Source organism: Gossypium hirsutum, chromosome D06 (genome assembly GCF_007990345.1).
Source record: "Gossypium hirsutum isolate 1008001.06 chromosome D06, Gossypium_hirsutum_v2.1, whole genome shotgun sequence".
Classification (NCBI taxonomy): domain Eukaryota; kingdom Viridiplantae; phylum Streptophyta; class Magnoliopsida; order Malvales; family Malvaceae; genus Gossypium; species Gossypium hirsutum.
The window spans coordinates 21301583-21323313 of NC_053442.1; the positions used below are offsets into that span (position 1 = coordinate 21301583).

General features: G+C 32.3%; 1 protein-coding gene across 2 annotated transcripts; it reads left to right on the forward strand.

The window, feature by feature from the left end:
- The first annotated feature begins 20002 nt into the window (after positions 1 to 20002).
- On the forward strand, positions 20003 to 21599 carry LOC107901552 (protein NONRESPONDING TO OXYLIPINS 2, mitochondrial). 2 transcript variants are annotated; one of them, XM_016827608.2, is made up of 3 exons: positions 20003 to 20398; positions 20510 to 20628; positions 21347 to 21599. In XM_016827608.2, exons 1-3 carry the CDS (start codon positions 20220 to 20222, stop codon positions 21364 to 21366), a joined length of 318 nt encoding a protein of 105 aa, XP_016683097.1. In that variant the 5' UTR covers positions 20003 to 20219; the 3' UTR covers positions 21367 to 21599. The 2 variants fall into 2 exon arrangements, with proteins under 2 accessions (XP_016683097.1, XP_016683096.1); XM_016827607.2 differs by having other exon boundaries at positions 20084 to 20398; positions 20483 to 20628.
- Positions 21600 to 21731: the final 132 nt, after the last annotated feature.

Sequence of the window (21731 nt, forward strand, 5' to 3'; positions counted from 1 at the left end):
AATATTTACATAAAAATTAAACTAAGTAAAAATAAATAAATAAATAAATAAAAATAAAACTTTACAACTTGGGCCACTTTGACAATTTGGTCTGATTTTCAACTAAGTATGGGTGGATTTCTTGATTGGGCTTGGAATCTTCTTATTGGGCATTGCCTTCAAGAATTTGGGCTTGTGATTCATCTCCTACTGAAATTGAATCGTTGATGCTCGTAACGGAGATCCAATGCGCTTCGGCTGCAAGATTTGGTTTCTTGGACCAAGATTCCCAATATTTGAAATCTTGATTTTCCCATTCTTTCATGTACGCATCTAAGACCTTGCTAACAAACTCCTGAATGGTCCCATTTAGTTTGGAACGCATTTGTCAGGCCTTTGATCTCGTATCAGGTAATTTGAATTAGGGTCTGAATTTAGCCTGGACTGGTAATTCAGATCCAAGCTCATTAGAGTAATTGTCATTGCAGGGGATTTAGCCTGGATTGGTAATCCCGACAATACTCTATGAGTTTATATTACAGTGGATTTAGCCTGGACTGGTAATCCCGCTGTAAGGATGAGGTTCGCGGGAGTGTGCTCTCTGACATGGAAATGTGCGCACATGAATATGAATTGACGGACCCAGATTTGTAGACTAAAGTGTACCCCTGAAAATCCATCGAAATTCCGAGAAGTTCAACGGGATAAATATGGCAAAAAAAAAACAAGGGAATGGAAATCATGGAATTGATGAGCTCATCAATCATGGTATATATATTATTGATACATGAAAATTATTGAACTAACTTGAATGTTGAGTTTGTGCATGTTGGGAGAATAATGCATTGAATGGCATGTATAAGTTAAATTTGGCCAACGTTAGCTCATAAATGTTTTGATTTTGATTGGTTTTAAATATGAATGCTTGATGAAATGAAATGTCTGTAAATTAATTTGTAAACTCTGGTAATGCTCTATAACCCTATTCTGGCAATAGATACGGGTTAGGGGTGTTACATTCTACAACTTCGAGAATAATTTAATTGAGTCGATTCATTCGATATGAAATTAAATTAGATGGTCGTAAGAATTATTTAACTAGATAATTTGATTAAAGAATTTTCTTTAAAATTAATTTAGAAAATCTAAGTGATTTTTGGAAAATTAATTTTGATTAAGTAAAATTAAATTAATCAAATCAATTAAAATTAATATGATATTTTTGGAAGCTAATTTTCAAGTTAGACAATTAGTCTAGTAATTGAACTTGAAAATTGGACCTGAGATCATAAATTAGGCCTAAGAGCCCAAAACTAATACCAAGACCCAAAACTGATCGAATTGGGCCCAGTATGTGAAACCAGGTTTACAGTCCAATTGGTTGTTAGACTGGACCAGTCAGGTCGTTATTGACCCGGATCGAACTGACTGTTGGAACGCAGGCACCCCTATGGCGCAGCGAAAAATTAAAACATTCGGCGATCCTAACCATGGATCAATGTGTGAGGAACAAATCGGGGTGAAATAAGGTTTTGAAATTATCGAATCTTTATTCTGAGTAGACAGCAACACCTCAGCAACGAGTAATCTGATCTACTATCGAACCAAGCTGCAATCTATCGTGACTCCGGCCTCTACGTAATCTACCCAGTTGACAATGAACAGAAGGAATCCACAAAACTGTTTTGAAAAACTTTGCTTTGATGGCTGCTAGACCCCAAGCAAAGAAAAAACGAGATTTTTATATCTATTTTTAGGGTTTTTAGAAATTAAATAAATATAACTATGTTTTAAACCGAAAATTATAATTACATTAATTATAATAGTGATTTCGGTAAACTATATATTTATTTGAATTTATATACTAACCAAATTCATGTTCTCATTATGCGTACAACAACCTTGTACATAATGTGTTCGATATTTGATTATCCAATTAAATTAATTCTATAATTAATTTAATTCAAGAGACAACCAAACACAATACCAACTATGTTTTATTCCGTTCATTTCAACTATAGGGTGTGACCTTGTAGGTTCTTGTAACGTTAGTAGTAATACTAGAACGATTCTAATGTTACAAACAATGAGTGACACCTAGCAATGCATCATTGCTACCTAAGTCTCAAGAAATCATGATTCAACATAACCTTTTTATGATTAACCTTTCATGCAATAATCCTTAAGCCCTTTATCTCTGGATTGGACACAAGTCATGGAATAGTCACACTTGCATAGTCCATTCCATATTCCTTGATATCTTAAGTAGACTATGATATACAAATAAGTATGACATCTCATATCAGCTTATTTGAGCGTGGCCATGCATTTCTAGTCTCACTCAATCAAGTGGCCTAAGATATTACTCCCATTATGTAGGAGGGACTTATCCTATATCGATCAACCATATCCCTCTACATAGATCGTGGTATATCCAACATCAGCCTTTATAGAACAACCAGTTACGGTGTACGTTTGACTGTATCAAAAGATACAACTCACGATGTTGGGATTATGATGATCTCAAGTCTAAGGATCATATACATATTAATCACTATGAGTAATGTTGTGACAATTACATAATAATCCAAGAAACATACTCATAATGGGTCAGTCCAATATGTTGTTCTCTTACACACATATTCATGCATTGATTTTGACATTCCATATCAATGACAACTTTTTATCATCAATCAACTACATGTTAGTCTTAATGCATTATTGTTGTCCTATCCAACAATAATACTTGACTAAGGACCTTTTAAGAATAATCATATTACTCTCAGGATATTATTATAAAAATAGTTTATTTATACACACAGAAAAGAAACTGAAATAATAATGGTAACGCCTTATATTAATAAACATGATAAATCAAATATGTTATTACAACCACCTCATGATTGATCTTTGGGCATACTCTAACACTAACAACAGTCAAACTAGCTCGGGGTGTTGTAAGGGTGTCGTATTTGCATCGCTGGACACGATAGTGTTTTGGTGGCCGACGGCGGTTAGTCGTCGGTGGTTGAGCAGTGGAAGAGTTACACTCCTACTGAGACTCTACCAGAGAATTTGATTTTAGATTAACTATTCCAAAAATAATATTATTTTAATAGTTTAATATTAAATTTAATTTAATACTTATTTTAATAGTGTTTTATTAATTTAATATTAAAGTGACTATCTTAATATCAAATTTAATTTAATAGTGATTAAGTTTAATTATAGTTGAACTCTCTAAACTCTCCCTATATAAAGAGAGCCTTGGGTCATTATTTACACACATTTGAATTGAAGAGAAAGTTGTAGAAAGAAAATTCTTTGAAGAGATTATTTTAGAAAATTTTTAGAGATATTTTTCTGATTTATAACTTGACCTAAAAGTTTAGAGAAATTATAAAATTAACCCACTGGTAATTTTTGTAAAAAATTTTCTAATCTGAAATGAGCCTACACTCGGCAGACGTGAGCTTGAGGATAGCAGAGAAGATTACTCGGTCGAAGCGCTCATCCTAGACGAAGCGCTCATCCTAGACGAAGCAAAAAGATACAATTTTGATTAAGTGTTTATTACTTTAGATATCACAACAAATATCTTATTTTAGAAAAAAATTTAAAATTTTGGTTTTTCCCTAAATTTATTTTTCACGTTTTCCAAACTCGTTTTTCCAACAAAACATCTACATAAGAAACAAAACAGTGTAAGCTTTTCGTACCGAAAATTTGCATAAGTGAATTTCGAAGAAGGAAGCATAATATTCTTCTTTCTTTTTAACGATTTTCTGACATTTAACTTTACACAAACTCTCAGATAACTCATGAGCCCCCTATTCAGTTGGTTCGAGTCAAATTTCATAAATTTACCCATAAAATTGCCTAGCTGCTTTGCAACGGCTTTCGTAAAAAAACCTAAGGGTAAATCATGAATTTGGATCCAGAAAGCTAAAAAAATTAATGGCACCAACTTTGGATCATCATCGTCTTTCAGCCTATGAATAATAAAAAAGATGATTATTGAATGTCCAAGGACATCCATTGTCCACCCGATCTACATCTACTTCATGGAAAAACTTGAATAGATACCGTCTTCCCGCAAGATCCATAATCTGAACACCCATCAGAGGATGCCACAGATTTGCCATTGTGGTTTTCATTGCAGAAAAATGAACCACACTCGAAGTCAGAAAACATCCCAGCAAATAGTATTCATACGTCGCCTTCTATAAAGTCGTATCAATCGATAGTAGAACCTCCTCCTCCCTATCGTCTATATTGAGACCTTCCAAATCCTTTTCCATGGTGAGAATCACTTACAAAAGAGCGAGCAATAAAAATCATTATAAATGTAACAATAAGAGAAACTTTTGACAGAAAAGAACATAAAGGCAAAAGCATGCTAAAGAGAGTAGACTAAACGTGCTACAGAGAATAGAAAATTGTGATAAATGAACTAAAAACTTATTGTCAAACCTGGTAGTCTATTTTTTTAAACATGGCACGTTTATGTTGTCCATTTAGAAGGTATATATTGGCAAAGTGAAATTTTTTGAGAGGACCAAAATAAAGTTGTAAAAATTTGGGAGCTGAAAAAAATTTTAAAAGCTAAGTTTCTAGAGGGCCCAAAAATGAAACATTTCTACTAATCAATAGGCTAAAATTAAAACTATTCCATTTAACCAAAATGGGTCTACGCCATTCTGGTGAAAGGATGACAAAATCCAAACTTTTCAATGGATTGAATTGAGTAAATCTTTTTTATGAATTGTGAATTGAGTAAACTTTTCAATGAAGTAAGGTGTGGTGGAATTTTCTTTATGGTAATTACTTGTTTCTTCTTGTTTGCTAAATAAAATTATCATTTTACCATTTTATATATGACTATTAAAAAGATAAAAATATAAAAAGATGTTATAAAAAAACTTATATGTTTTTTATTTAAATTGTTTTCAAAAAATTATGTTTAAATCTTTACTTGCTTTATAAAAATATTAGAAATAACTAGAAAAAATAAATTGAAATGAAGCATGACAGGATGGGGATTTATGCATAGTACAACAGAGTGAATGGTGGAGCAAAGCATATTATCCGTGGAGCAATGAGGGATTTGTGAATATCCATTTCACCTCGGGCCATTTCCATCTCAATTTCAATGCTTAGAGGTGTTTATAGGCTACGTTCGATTTTAAAGAAATTTTAGGCCGGAGCTCAACTCGCTCAAATGACCCTTTTCATTGTTCATAAAATAATATAAACTTATTTAATTTAATTATAAAATATAAAAATATTACTATATATATATTTTAAAAAATTGTTGTATTTAAATAATAAAAGGAGCCAAGTTGAGATTGGAAATTTTAAGTCACATCCTGACTCAAGTTGGTCGTGCAAGTCACTTGACCCATTAATATAAAAATATGAGTTTGGAAATACTTTTAAACTGATGAAGATATCTATTATTTTAAAATTATTATTTTTATTGATCTGTTGTTTGTTTGGTGTAAGTGAAAAATGTTTTTTTTTTGTGTGTTTGTTTTGAAAAAAAGGGGTCAAATTATTTTATTACATGTGTTTATAAATTAATGTAAACTAATGTATTTACCTGCGATGTATGAGATTTAATTTTTATATTTCCATTGTTTTTAAATTGGTGTAATATCATTAAAATATTTCAGATATTAAAATTTAAATAATAAAAATATTAAGATATAACATATTTAAATTACGAATATAATAATAATATTTGATTTTTTTTTGTAATGTTACGAGACTGTAATATTTGTGAAATATGAATTATTGTTTAATCATTTATAATTTGCAAATAGTTGTCAGCCACTTAAATGTTTTCCTAAAATGTTTCAATACATTATCATAATTATATATGATATGATTTAGTTTGAGTAAAAAAATTTACCTTAAATATTCAATTATATTAATATAAAATTCTTTTACCATAAATATTATTTTTGAAAATTGAATTATAACTAATTTCACGACACATCGATTTTGTTTAATTTAACCGGGCAAAATACCTATAAAAGCCATTTTTTAAAAAAATTTACTGAAATGGGCTCTGTAAATAATTAATTACTGGAATGATCCTATTTTCCCGAAAACGCATCCATGTCAGCGCGTTGTCAGGTGATGTAGCAGAAAAACGCGTCCTTGAGGAAGTGTTTTTGCCGTTTATCCTGCGTCTGGTTTCTGGTTTTGGGTGAATGGTTTAGGGTTTTGGGTAAATGGTTTAAGGTTTAGGGTTTAGAGTTAGAGTTTTTAGGGTTTAGGGTTTTAAAGAAAAATTAAATAAATAAGGGACTAGAGTTTAGGGTTTGTCAATTAAATTAATTATAATTTTTTCAAAATTGTATTAGGTTTCGTGTTTATGGTTTTTAAAGAAAAAATAAATTAAATTAGGATTTACGATTTCTTGAGTAAATTAATTAAAAATTGTTTAAAAATTATATTAGGGTTTAGGGTTTTTAAGTAAAAACTTAATTAAATTACTATTTGGGGTTTAGGGTTACTTAATTAAATTATTTGTTAATTTAAAGAAGCTCCCATGTGGACGCATTTTTGCTACAGTAGCTCTTGAAAAAATAATTTCAAGTTGACGTTTCTGAGCAAATAGTGTCAAAAACGCTTTAGTTAGGATGATTTGTTAGCAAAAGTACTGAAAGAAGCTCCCACGTGGACATGCTTTTCCTACAGTAGCTCCTGAAAAAATAATTTTGAGTTGATGTTTCTGAACAAATAGTGTCAAAAACGCTTTAGTTAGGATGCTTTGTTAGCAAAAGTATTGAAAGAAGCTCCCACGTGGACGAGCTTTTGCTACAGTAGCTCTTGAAAAAATAATTTCGAGTAGATATTTTTGAGCAAATAGTGTCAAAAACGCTTTAAGCAAGATGCTTTGTCAGCAAAAGTATTGAAAGAAGCTTCCACGTGGACGAGCTTTTGCTACAGTAGCTCTTGAAAAAATAATTTCAAGTATACGTTTCTGAGCAAATAGTGTCAAAAACGCTTTAAGCAGGATGCTTTGTCAGCAAAAGTACTGAAAGAAGCTCCCACGTGGACGTGTTTTTGCTACAGTAGCTTCTGTTAGGCCTAGGGCTATAAATGAGGTAAATTTTTTTCTCAGATTGCATAAGTTACAGTAAAAAAAATTTAGAGAGTGTAAGAAGGATAGAAATTGAAGATGAGTGAACGTATTAGTGCTGTTATTTACTATGATGGTGAGGTTCGCCACACCGAGAACAGTGTTGTTTTTTTATCGGAGAATACAGTGCAACTGGTTTTTAACCAAAACATAGATTTGACAGAACTACGTAAAAGAATTAGGCGTAAAATATTTGGGATGACGCCAATGAAAGTTCTATCTATTACATATCGATTTTGTTCTTCTGTTGATCCGGTGACATATGACTCGTTTGACATAAAAGGTACTCGTAGCTTGGAAGCAATAGTGAAGACTCATCTTGTAAAGTGGAGCACCATATCTGGAGTTGTATGTACAATTTACATCGCCAAACGATGCACTTGCGACTGTTGTCCGAGAGGTATACGCGACCCCTACCAACACTCGGCTAGTGGGTTACAAAATACGGAGCAGCCCATGTTTGGTAGCGGTATGGAATACATATCCCCTATACGACACTCTGTCAGTGGATGAGACATGCACCTCGGTTGGTCGATGCTTGATGCTAAAAATACGTACTGGAGAACGGCATCAACTTCTAGTGGTTGGCAACCAGAATCCAGTTGGGGACGTTATGAAACGCCTAGAAAAAGGGATGATGTACTCCCTACGACATCTACTGGTGAGGGGACCTCGTACGTTGCAGATGATAGTGGGTTTGAAGATAAGTCCGATGTGGATCCACCTCAAGAGCCCAGGCCCAATGGTGCAAAAGTTGCATTATTTTCTGAATTGGAGCCTATTCCAACCGAACCTAAAGATGTTGAAGGGGGTTCAGATGAAGAAAAAGATCCACGATTCAGGGCATACTCACATCCAGCCCACATGCATAACGTCGACCTGTCTGTAGGTGATGCGTTGGAGTTTCCATATTTACCGCACAGGTTGCGGGATCGTACAAGTTCGCTACTGGATTCGGGTGAATTTGAAGTTGGTAATCAGTTTTCCAACAAGAATAGTTTTATTGGTGCTTTGAAACAACGTAGCATCAATAACGGCATTAACTACCACGTGGTTAAGTCCAAAGCTGATAAATTTGAGGTGAAGTGTGCAGTGAAAGACGATACATGTTCATGGAAAATCTACGCCTCGTTGAGGAAAATGACAGGGTTGTGGGAGATTAAAAAGTACAAAGGTCCACATACATGTGCTGCTGGTACAATATTTAGGGTTTCTGAATAATACTGTTATTATGTAATGTTGCATTATTTAATGTACTCCCGTTTATAGGTATTTCACAAGATCATCCCAAGATGGATTCAGCTATGTTAGCTAGTTTAATACTACCCACGGTAAAGGCAGATCCCAAGACTTCAGTGCCAGTATTAATTGTCAATATTCATAGCTGAATGGGGTACACGCCCTCTTACCGTAAGGCTTGGATAGCTAACCAGAAGGCGTTGGAGAAGATGCATAGTGGCTGGAATGCTTCATATAATGAAATATGGCAGTTGTGTCAAGTGCTAGAGAGGTACGTCCCAAGTTGCATATCAGACCTTGAAACGGAACATACGTACTACAACGATCGATTGCTACGTGGATGCCAAGTGTTCAAACGCTTGTTTTGGACCTTTAAGCAATGTTGAGACGCATTTCCCTACTGCAAGTCATTGGTACAAATTGACGGTACCTTTATGTTTGGTAGATATACCCATCAGCTATTGCTAGCAGTGGCATAAGATGGCAGTGGGCGAATTCTTCCAATTGCATTTGCAATAACACCAGGGGAGTCAGCTGATGACTGGGATTTCTTTCTATCTAGGTCAAGGAGGCATGTGTGCCCCTAACCTGATATCTGTGATATTTCAGATCAGGGCACCGGCATACTAGCTGCAATTGATCGACAGGGAAGTTTATGGCAGCGGACATACCATCGGTATTGCCTAAGGCATGTTGCTTCCAACTATTACAGGCAATATCCATCTAAGAGTGAACGACGACAAGTGACCAACATGGGTATTTAGTCTCAATTAATATAGTTTCGTTTGTCATTTTTAATTTATTTTAATTGAAAGAGTGATATGTAATATTCACTATGAACTTGTATTGGCAGTGTATGAAATAAATAAAGATCGTTTTCATGAGATGTTGGGAGTTTTGCGTTCAATTAATGGCGAAGGTGCGGACTACCTTTGTAACATACCTTTCGAACAGTGGGTACAAGCATACGATGCCAGCCTACAATATAGTCATATGACCTCAAACTTGGCTGAATGCATAAATCCTGTTCTAAAAGGAATTCGTCATCTACCGATAACATCGGTTATGCGAGAGACATATTTTTGTTTAGCGGCGTTATTTCCAAAGCGAGCAGCAAGTTATGCAGGCCAGATGCAGGGAGGCCATGTATGGTGTAGTAAGGTAGTGCAAGAAATTAACAAGGCCAAGGCGCGTGCGAACACCATGCACACAGTCTGTCACGATCGAGACAACTTATGGTTTTGCGTGACAGAGTTTGACAGACCGCACCAAGGTGTTATTGGCGGGCAATATCGTGTACACTTGTGAAATATGACTTGTGACTATGGGATGTTTGACGCATTTCGTAATCCATGCGCTTATGTAATTGCAGCTTGTCAGAATCTCCGTCTGGATCCAATGAGCTATGTTGATGAAGTGTACAAATTAGAAAACATGTACAACGTCTGGAGACACGTATTCCCACCGGTCCCAAATGAACGTAAGTGGCCGTCTGTATCGCTTGCTCCCTTTAAGCTGTTACCAGATAGAGAATTGCGTCGCAAACCAAAGGGTTGACCTTACTCGACTAGAATACGTAACAATATGGATATCCGAGAATCAACCAGCCAACAAAAATTGTGCGGATGGTGTAGGAACCCAAGCCATAAAAGTAGAACATGCCCAAATCGCAATAGTTGAACGTTATTGTAAAAAACGTTGTATTATTTATATATTTTTAAATAAAAAAATGGTACAAATATTCAGAATATTGACTTATTTAAAAGAAAATATAATCTATTAAAAATATTAAAGTAAATTACAATTGGTACATAGAAAATGTAAAAGAATTTCTATTATATTAAAAATGTAAAAGTAAATTACAATTGGTACATAAAAAATCTAATCTATTAAACATATTGCCTTATTTAAAAGAATTTCTATTTTATATTAAAAATGTAAAAGTAAATTTCTATTTTATTACATGAAAAAATATTTAAGAATTTCTATTTTATTACATTAAATAATATCAAAAATTGGTAAAAATGTTTGTACAAATATATTAAAATAAAAATAAATCTCCGTGCCCGCCGGATTAGTGCTACATGGCGATCGTCGACGGTTACGCGTTGGATTCCTCATTTGTTTAGCTTCCGGTGAGGGTTGTAGTTGCTTCGGTGGGGATTTTGGTTCCTCCGGTAGGGGATCTGGTTGTTGGTGTTGGGACGATGAGCCACCTTGATAAAATAGTGACTGTGGAGGTGTTTGCATCACCAATGGCGAAGGTGTTTGAAACCCCCACGATGATGGGGATTGGGAAAAAGAAGAGCTCTCCGACGGCCCCTTTTGCGATCCTTCGTACGACGCTGGCCTAGACATCGGCGGTCCACTCGGCATAATCGAAAATGGAGATGAACCGGGCCATTGACTTCAACCTGCCATAGGACTAGAAAAAAGGAAACATATAAAGGCTAGGATACATAAAAGGGTTAGGATACGTACCTGGCATCATCTGAAAATGCTGTGCCGTAGGTATCGTAGGTTGAACTGCTAGGTGGGATGACTGTGTCGGTGCTGTTGCTAGGCCTAATTATTGTATGGTGCTGATGATGGGCCAGGTGATTGTTTGGGCCTCGTTGATGGGCCTAAGCCGTCGTTCATTCTTCTTGGATTTAAAGGGTCATGTCGTTCCCTTTGGACACGCAATTGCCGCTGCCTCTCCTTTGCCGACAGTAAATACGACTTTCCATGGATCCTAAACCATGGTATGTATTCCGGCACGCACGCTAACTCAGGAACGATGATCGGTCTCGAGTAGGTATATAATCATACCAGTCTTCCCACATTTGGATGTAGTGTGACCAGAATCTCGGCCAATTCGTATGCAATTGCCGTAGGTCAATTTTGTGATGATCATCCAACACCTCAGGTGCCACGGGGATCGGTTGTCAGAATCCAAATTGTCGTAATACTCTGCTCGACTGGTGCATCTCCATGGTCGCATAGTTGACCAATGCAACTTTCACATGCCAAGCATTTGGATTTTGGAAGTATTTATCCGGAATTACTGCCTGAATTACTGGATCCTCGTATGGTGTCCATTGAAAGTATGTTAACATGATGGAAATATTAATTATATATACTAAATACTAAATACTAAATACTAAATACTAAATACCAATCGACTAGCTCATTATGGAAATATCTATTTTATTTAATACTTACTTGTGCTTCCGATTGTTGGCCTAATAGATGTCGTATATCTTCAAGAGAGGTAGGTAATCGAGCATAACTTGCCGAATGGTTCCACCTAATTAAATAAATTTTTAGTATACTATTATATTTTAAATCTACATAATAATTGTAAAATCTAATATAAAATTTACCTCGTTATGAGTGAGAATGTATATGCGTGGTCCACTCAAGGATGTAAAAATGGAAAGCTAAACTGTGCCCATGACTGCAGTAGTGATAGGCAACCTCTAATTTTCTCTTTACTTGGTCGCGTCGTAACAGCCCGATTTTGGGCCTAGTCAGAACAGTGGTTTTGGGACCACAAATTTGACGAGGAAAAATTTATTTTTTATTATATTTTTATGGTCTAAAATTTCACGGAATGATTTCGTGAAAATTTCACTCAAAAATTTCAACGTTTGGGCACTCAATTTAGCCAAAAGGACTAAATTGTAAAAAGTGCAAAAGTTGAGTTCTACATGTTAGAAGTGTCCAATTGTTATGAAATTTTAAATTGGAGGTCCTTAAATGGTAATTAGACCATTGGTTACATTGTGGACAAAAATAGACATGAGATAAGTGAAATAGGAAATTTTTAAATTAGGGGTATTTTGGTAATTTGGTAATTAAAATGTATTAAAAAGACAAAATAGGCCAAAAATCATCATCTTCAACCTCATGGCTGAAATTAGCAAGGCGGAAGCCATGGTTAGGGTTTTCAAGCTTCCAAGCTCGATTGTAAGTCCGTTCTAACCCCGTTTTTAATGTTCTTTACGTTTTTAGAGTCTTGATAACTTGATTTAGCTTATTCTAGCAATAATTTAATCTAGGGTTTATATTTGGAAAAATACCCATAGGTAAAATGTGTTTATTTAGATGTTTTGTGGTAGAATATGAAGCTTGAAATTATGTTAAACAACTTTTACTAAGCGATTTTAAGTGAAAACGAGTAAAACGACATAATCGGTAAAAATTCCTAATGTTCATAAGTAAGTGTTAGAGTAGGAATTTGACGTTACCATAGAAGGGAAAAACGTTCAGCATGTCATAATACATAAGAATAAGGGATGAAGTTCAATTTACGAGCTTTGGCACAAAATCATAATTTTGTGAAACTTTAGGGGCAAAAATATAATCTTTTCCAAAGTGTGATTTTAGGACTAGATTGAGTAATGTGAGTGTTAAATAAGTTAAGTGTGTTATTATAAACCAAGAAAGATGAGGAATTGACCTTGAAAGCATGATGGTAAGTTTGTATGTGAATAATACATTGTTTTAATTTTATTTAATATATTGTTGAGATATGATTGAATATAGAATAAGTATTTGATGTAGATTACAAAATGTGAATAAATTGGAAAAGTTGGTAAAATGTTGTGAAGTAAGGTTCCCGATTGAACACTCGGATTTGACCGGGATTCTTTGAATGTAAGGGGTTGCTAAGTGCTGATTCCACCGTATCCTTGATTGTGAAAGGGGTTGCTATGTGCTGATTCCCCGTATCATTGATTATAAGGTGGTTGTTAAGTGTTGATTCTACCGTATCCTTAATTGTGAAAGGGGTTGCTATGTGTTGATTCCCCGTATCATTGATTATAAGGTGGTTGCTAAGTGTTGATTCTACCGGGATCCTTTGAACATGAGGTGGTTGCTAAGTGCTGATTCCACCGTGTAACGGTTAATATTTCGAAGTGTTCATCGGGGAAATTGGATAAGTGAAAAAATATGTGAATCGAATAAGGTTACGTGATGAATATTGGGTTCGATATTTAATCGACCCTTGAGTAAGATGAAAAGAAATAATGAAATTATGAAAAAGTAAAATGTGCAACAAAACAGTTTTGGATAATAACAATAGTGTGATTTTGAAAAATCACCAAAAATGGTAGAAATTGAATTAGAGAGTGAATGAGATATGAAATGAAATCTTAAGATGACTATTTTTACATAAAAGAAACAGAGCAAGCAAAAGAGATATACATTTTGAGATATTTGAATTTTAGTGAGGCAGGGTCGGATTGATTTCAGAATCCCCTATTCTGATTTTAGAAAATCATTAAAAATTGTACAAAAATAATTATGAGTTATCATTTATATGATTAGAATCCTTAATGAGTCTATTTTCAATAGAAACAAACGAAAACACCATTTGAATTCTGTACAATGAGATAATTCATTTTTAGTAAAGAGTTGTCAGAATTGTCAGACTGCATAACAAGGTAAAGAATTAAAATGTACTATTTGGCTGAACCAAAAATTCTGAAAATTTTATGGTAAGAATATATGTGGGTCTAGTTTCAGAGAAAATTAACGGTTCTTAATTTGAAGTTCTATAGCTCTAGATAAAAATAATTTAGTGATACTGACTCAGATAGACAGCTTTGAATATACATAAGGGTGAATAAAGAAACTATAGAAAATGTTATTATTTCTAAGAATGTTAAGTACACTAAGGATGTGGAATGGAGATGAGGAGGAGGAAAATTAAATATATATATATATGAATGATTTATGTATAATTGGTTACATGATCGATTATAATCGATAAACGTGGAAATAGAAATGATGCTTACATTTGTATGTTATTGATGATGGTTTAAGCTCATATTGGAAAATAAAGTTTCATGGTATGTATGTATGGTATATTTGGTATATGATTTGGTATGAAGTAAGGCCATGAATGGTATATGGATTAAATGTATTAGCTTGCGACTATGGTTGAATGATATGTTATTGTTTTGTGTAATATTCGTAGGAAATGGGTGTGGAAAGAAAATGAAATACTAAGTTCATACTTGAAGAATAAAATGACGAAAAAGAGGATGATGAGTTGATTCGATGTTGTTATTTAAGCTTAAGTGATGTTTGCATTGCAATACTAAGAATTTTATAAATGTGTTAATGAAAGGTAAACTCGATAAATGTTGAGTTAAATGGTGAATACGTATTAGTATTGAACTTAATAATATTGAATTGTACGTGAATTAAATGGAAGTTTCTAGTGATATGTTTTGAATTAAAAGAATTATGGTGGTACTGAAACGTATATTGGATTGAGAAATTGATTTGAATTGTGAACATGAGAAATTGTGAATTGAATGAAATAAAAATGAAGCATTGAAATTACACGAGTAAGTATCGGGTCTCGTTGGCCCTATCGTTATAATTATAATATTTTGAAGTTATAATGTAAAGATTTATAAAAGCATGTTAATAAATTGGAAAATCTTAATTTGAATGAAATTTTGTAACTCGGTTTAATACGTATGCAAATGTATGTGTTCTAGTAATGCCTCGTACCCTATTCCGGCATCGAATACGGGTAAGAGGTGTTACACGCGTTGCCCCGTACATCTTCCGGTGCAATATGGCCAAAACGGCAGACCCCTAACTCAATTCACCAGCTGCTCTAAAATCAACGAGTTTTAGCAGCCATCTTAGATGTACAAGGTTCCGTGACAAGTCCGACATCAGATAACCTCCAATTATCTGAAGAATGTATGCCCGAGCATATCAGATTCTTTATAATTCGGTAGAATCATCATCCGAATCCGGGAATGTGTCTCATAACCAGCCTATCTCGATTCGACCTCTGTTAATATTCTCCGGAATAGCGTCTAAAAGCTCGTAGCATACCGCTCCCCAATCACCAGATTGAACAGACCCAGTGACTACGTACCCGTCCACCGGCAATCCCAATTGCAAATTGACATCTTCCAAAGTGATAGTACACTCTCCACATGGAAGATGGAATGTGTGCATCTCGGGTCTCCACCTCTCAATCAACGCACTGATGAGTTTCGGGTCCAACTTGCATCCCTAGCCTACAGTCGCCACTTGCCAAAAACTCACTTCCCGCAAGTAGTTCTCTACCAACGGTGATGGAGGACCATGCATGTTGCGGATATAGCATTGTAATATCCGATCTACAACCTTTTATAACAAATAATAAAATAATAATTATTTAAAATTGCATAAATAAAAAATATCTTAAATAATATTTAAAAATTAAATATAACACTTACCATTTTCATTTGCTCGACGGATATGTGCTTGTCATTAAGACGAATTAATTCCCCGGTCATTACTAACACGATCAAATTTTTATGATCTAAAAAAATTCAAAAAAATAAATTTAAAACTTTTTTAAAAATAATTAAAAAATTAAACCTTTTTTAAAAATAATTTGAGAGGAATTTGAGAGAATATTAGAGAGAATTTGAGAGAAATGATTAAGTTGTGAAAGAAAAATGAAGGGGGTTTTTATAGTTTTTTTTACCGTTGGGGGGGTCACCAACGATTAAAAAAGTAGCCGTTGCTACTATTCACGCGCGGGCAAAGCGCTTCCATGTCAGTGCGTTTCTACTGACGTGGCAAGAAAACGCGTCCTTGAGGGCGCGCTTTGTGTCCACGTAGACAAAACGCTCCCCCAAGGACGCATTTTCTTACCACTCAGCAGAAGCGCGCTGACGTAGATGCGCTTTTAGGGAATTGGGCCATTCCGGTAAATATTTATTTACCGGGTCCATTTCAGTAAATTTTTTAAAAAAATGGCTTTTAATGGTATTTTGCCCAATTCAACTCAATGTAAAAATAATAATTTTTATTTGAGCCTAAGTTAAATTATAAAATAAATATAATGTATAAATGGGGAAGGATCCACTTATATAGTGTAAAAACTAAAATAGTAAAACACTTGTATAACTATTTATATGATTAATATTTTAATAATCCAACCATTGAATTTATCAATATAATTGTATTTGTCATGCATGTAAAATTTCAAACCGACCTAATCTCTATCATATTGATCTAAAATACTCTATATATTAATATATATTCAATAATTGGTTTGAAATTTATATTAAAAAAATACTCTATATGTAATTTTTTTTGCCTAAACTTTTTATTTTCTCAAAAACAAACTAAAAACTAAAAATAAATATAAATTTATAAAAAAATGATGAATATTTAATAAAAATAAATAAAAGCAAGTAACAAAATAATAAGAAAAAGTAAGCAATGAGCCAAAATAAAAAATAAAAAGAAAGAAAAAACAATTATTTCTATAAGTTGTTTATGAAAGTGAAGCATCACAACCTGCACCGTCATATCAAATAGTTGTTTTCAACCTTCTCTCCCATCTCTTACTAATTTGCAATATCCGTTGGTTTTACTTATGAACATTGTCGAAACTATTTTTATATTGGAAAAAAATAAAAATTAGTTGTCGATGAAAATAAGAGTCGCCACCAATCTTTTATTGAGGTGCGATTGGATCATCTAAAATGACTTTGTCTACGAGTTTTAGAAAAATAGGTTCGAGAGTCAGTTACGTACGAGGAATGATTAGCACCCTCGCAACGCCCAAAATTTGGTACCAAGTTGATTAATTAATGTCTTAATGTCGAGAGTTAATAAATACGATCCTTAGTTAAATTAAATTATTTATTAAGACTTTCCCATTTTGAAAAAAAAATATCACACCCAATGCGTTATGGCACAATATTTTATTCTTTTCAAGATGAGTTGGTCCAAAAAAAACTCGTGTAATAAAATTTAAGAAAATATTTAATTGTTTAAAATTTATGAAGAAATCGCAGCCCAATACGTTAGGGCACGATTTCTTAAAATCCCAAACAATGAATATTTCCTTTATTTTTTTTAAAAATTTATATCTCGAGAAATCAACGCGTCACATCCAATACGTTAGGACACAACATATTGAATTCTCGATGACAAGTTTTATTTTGTTTGATTAAAGAGCAATCCTCGATTGTTAGATTTTACGAAGAAAATTGGAACCCAATACGTTAGGGCTCAATTTTTTTGAAAATCCTAAATACGAGTATTATCTTTATTTTAAAAATTTTCTATTTTTAAATTCGAGTAAAAGATGATGTAATGTTATATTGTATAAATGTCGCGATAACAAATACAACAATAATAAATACAACAATGACATAAAAATAATATAAACAAATAAATAAACGAAACTAATATACATAAAAAAAATAAACAATGACAATGCAAGGATATCAAATAAATGAGCAAAATAAAAAAAACTCTTTTAAAATATAAATGAAAACATAAATAAATAAACAAATGAAAGAAATAAACAAAAAATATAAAGAATAAGAGGTACATAATATATATAGAAATTATAAAGGATAAAAGACGTACACATGGGTTTACATATAAAATTTTGACCTATAGAATTTATAACAAAAAATATATAATGCATTTATGAAAATAAAGAAAAATATGTAAATATACATATATATATTATAACATATGTGTTAAAAATGTAAATTTGTATTTAAGCAAATAAAAAAAACATAGACATGTGCATATATATATATATAAAATATTCATTAGAAAAATATATAAATACATACATGTACATATATACAAAAGTAAAAAAAAATGAAATTAAATATAAAAGTATATATATGTATATAAAAGTTAGGAAGTAAAATAAAAACAAAAACATATGTATAAAATATATATAAGCATACGTATACTATATATAAAACAATGTATATATTACATAAAAACGATGCATGCGCATGAATATAATAATAATAATAATAATGATACAAGATTAATGATGCCACATAATAGTATTAATAATATTAAAATAATTAATTTAATAATAAAAAACTAAAATAACAAATAGAGGATTAAATAACATCAATAATCAAATACCAATAAATTTTAAAAAAAATATAAGGCAAAATAAAATGTAAACAAATTTGAAAATAATGAATTTGAAAATGAATAATAAGGGAAAAAGAGATTTGAAATCAATAATATACAAATCAATAAATAAATTATACACAAATCAACAAAATAAGAATAAGCCACAGAAAATAATAACGCAAGAGAGAGAGAAATCTGAGTGAATACTCTTAAGAATTATTATTACTCCCCCCTTCCATCCTTTACAATGAAGGGAGAGGCATCTATTTATAGTTGAGCCTTCCCAAATCTAACGATACAGATTAATTACATCAACGGCTAAGATTAAAAGGTATCTACAAATTAAATCTCTAAGATTACAAAATCATATCTTTTAAGATTGCATATCATATCTAAGATTGCATATCCTTGAAGATTATGTTTCCATATGCATCAAGCTTGTAGATAGACCTTCAACCTTTTTAAGTAATGGGCCATCCCGATCGGGTCAAATGATATAATTTTGGACTTTATTTTATTATTTTGGGTTTATTATTTTTTATGAGCCCGGACTAAATTGGCCTATTAGAAACATAATTTCAAAAGATTGTTTATTTATAGAAAATGAATAAATGAATAACATTAATTATATAAGCGAATAGCTTAAATTAAGATCATATTTTTCTTTTTTATAATGAAACAAATTAATGTCAATAATAATGTAATATAAAGTTTGACTCTTCTCAAAATCATTAATTTTGAATGCATGAATATCAAATATTTGGAAAACACTTGCGTTATGTGAATGGAGAAAACAGATCTCTTAACAAATTAAACTATTTTGAGATTCCACGCGCACACACAAATCTCCTTTATAAAAAATAATTTAATTTTTTAAATAAATTAATATTTTTTAGTGTTTGGATGAATATGCATAAAATATTTTTTTGTTGTTTGGCATATTTTTTGAAAATATTTCATAAAAACTGTTTTCAATAAAACAAACATACATTTGAGATTTTTTTTTATCTTTTCATTGTTTAATTGAATTTATTTTATGTCTATAAATTTATATTTTACATTGTTCTTTGTAAACAAGACACAACATAAATATACTTTTTATAAAATATTATAGTACAATTTCCTTTTAACAATCAAAATTTATTTTATACTAATAAAATATTTTGTGATAATCAATGTCATATATAAACTTAATAATAAATAATGCTTAATTAAAATTTAATTTAAATTACATATATTACATATATGAGAGTACATATTGACATATTAAAGTTGTAAGGGATAGATGAAGCTAAGCATTATTTAAAAAAATACTCATATTTATATAATTGAAATATTCATATTTTTATACTAGATTAAAATATGTCATAAGTCATTGTACTCTTTGTAAATTTGAAATTTAGTCCATGTACTTTTATTTTTGGATTAGTCCTACTTTTTAGATATCAGAATTTAGGTTCAACTGTTAGCATTATTAAAATTATTTTGTTAAGTACTCAGATCTAAAAGATACAATTTATTTTAATATCATAATTTTTTTTAAAAATAGAGTATGAGAATTTTTTTTAAGTGATAATTGATTTTTTTGAATTATGTAATTATTTATTATTTTCTTAATTTTTTGTGGTATGTTGTCTAAAAATAATCGAAAGTAAGCCTTAGATTCAAATTTTTAAATTTTCATAAATTAAAAACATACCGTATTTTTATAAAGTTATTTTAGAAGAAAATCAATGGTTATAAGCTCTAAGGTGATTGATGCTTGACCCGACCGGAATAGGATAATACTCGCGAAGGATGATTTAAAATGCGTAACCAAACGTGAAAAAAAATGTGGCATAAACCCTAGAAATTACAAGAGCTTAAACCCCTCTGTAATAGCAATTCAGGATCCATATTCCAGAAGGAAAAAAAGAAAAGAGAAGAAGCTTTAATGGCTGGTTCGACGATTCTCTCCAGATTATCATCATCTCGGTTAAAGGCTCTTCCTGTAAAGCTTAAAAGCAGCAAACCAGTGTTACCCACTATTTCTCCATTGAAATCGAGCTCTCAGTCTCAGTTTTCTTCTGCTTCTTCTTCTTCTTCAGTGAAGCGCATTTCCGGGATTTCAAGGTGAGCCTTGTTCGTAAGTAAAAGTATTTGAATCTCTGAAGTAATGATTTTGCTAGCTCTTTCCTTTTTGGTTTGATTTCTTAGAGAAATGGGAATTTCCCCTTCATTTAGATTACCAGTGGAGCTGAGCTGCTTAATCTCAATGATGCCGTTGCACAGTGCGGTTGCTTCGGCTCGCCTCAGATCATTTCTTGCTATAGAATCTCAGAGTTGGGGGTTGATTCCTCAAGGTCTCTCTATTTACTCAACTCATGGATTATTTTTATTTTTATTTTTGGTATTAATGTTCATTGTTTTAACATTGTCACCACTGAAGCTTATTAATATAGTTTTTGATCTCAGAATTCTTGCTTTGTTATAGTTGAGAAAAGGATTGTTTGAAATAATTATGGTATGGGAGCATATATCATTATAATTGGTATTATTTCACAAAAATTCAACCTTTTATTGTAAGAATCATTAATGAATTGTTGAAATATGTGTCGTGGTTGTTTCATATAACCATTTGCGTTATGACCAGGGCGAACCCGACTGCCTCGGCCTCCCTTGTCTTCTACAAGCTCTTTTGATCAAAAGTATTTTCTTGCTCGAAAAATAATAACTTGTTTTTTTCCAAAAACATCTTTAATTTTATCTTGACTCCCAACATAAAATTCTTATCTTGACGGTTTTAGATGTTCTCTCTATAAATGTTCCTCTATACAGCTTAGTTTTATAGCCTGCAATGTCCTCCAGCATTCACTGGTAAAGGCATGCATACTTTGGTGATACTTTATTTTGTCAAAGAAGCCTGCATTGTATTTGCTTAATAAAGCACGACAGTCTGTAGTGATGCTAAATTGATTGAATAATGTTAAAAACGAAATATCTCGTTCGTATTATTTCTTTCTGAATGTTTACAAGAACATATCATTTGTTCTGATTCATGTTGTTTTTTTGATGTTGCAGGTATCTCTATGCCTTTATAACAGCACCCGTGGTTAGTGTCTGGTAATTTTTCTTGCCAAAATGGAGTGTAATTTCATTACGAACTCGAATTCTGTAAGGGTTCATTCTTAATAATCTTCTTGTTGTTTGTTACGGATATGATGAATGCTGGAAGTGTTGATCGTTGAGAAATCAGTCAGACATGAATCGAACCAAGATATGTTTTATTTCTCCGAAAATTAGTTTAAAATGCAATATTATTGTTAAGGTTTAAGTTCCTTGTTCCACTTCTGCATCTCTCGTGATTAGCATCAATGATCTTCGTTCTATGTCTTTAGATGGAAAGTTTGCAGTTTCGGGATGATAGTAATATCGTTATCGTCTCTATGGTCTCAATTTTTTCTGT

Coding starts and splice junctions, on each gene's coding strand:
- LOC107901552 (XM_016827607.2), top strand. CDS start 20,220: ATGGCTGGTTCGACGATTCTCTCCAGATTATCATCATCTCGGTTAAAG. Junction 20,399..20,482: donor CGCATTTCCGGGATTTCAAG/GTGAGCCTTGTT, acceptor TTGATTTCTTAG/AGAAATGGGAATTTCCCCTT. Junction 20,629..21,346: donor TTGGGGGTTGATTCCTCAAG/GTCTCTCTATTT, acceptor TTGATGTTGCAG/GTATCTCTATGCCTTTATAA.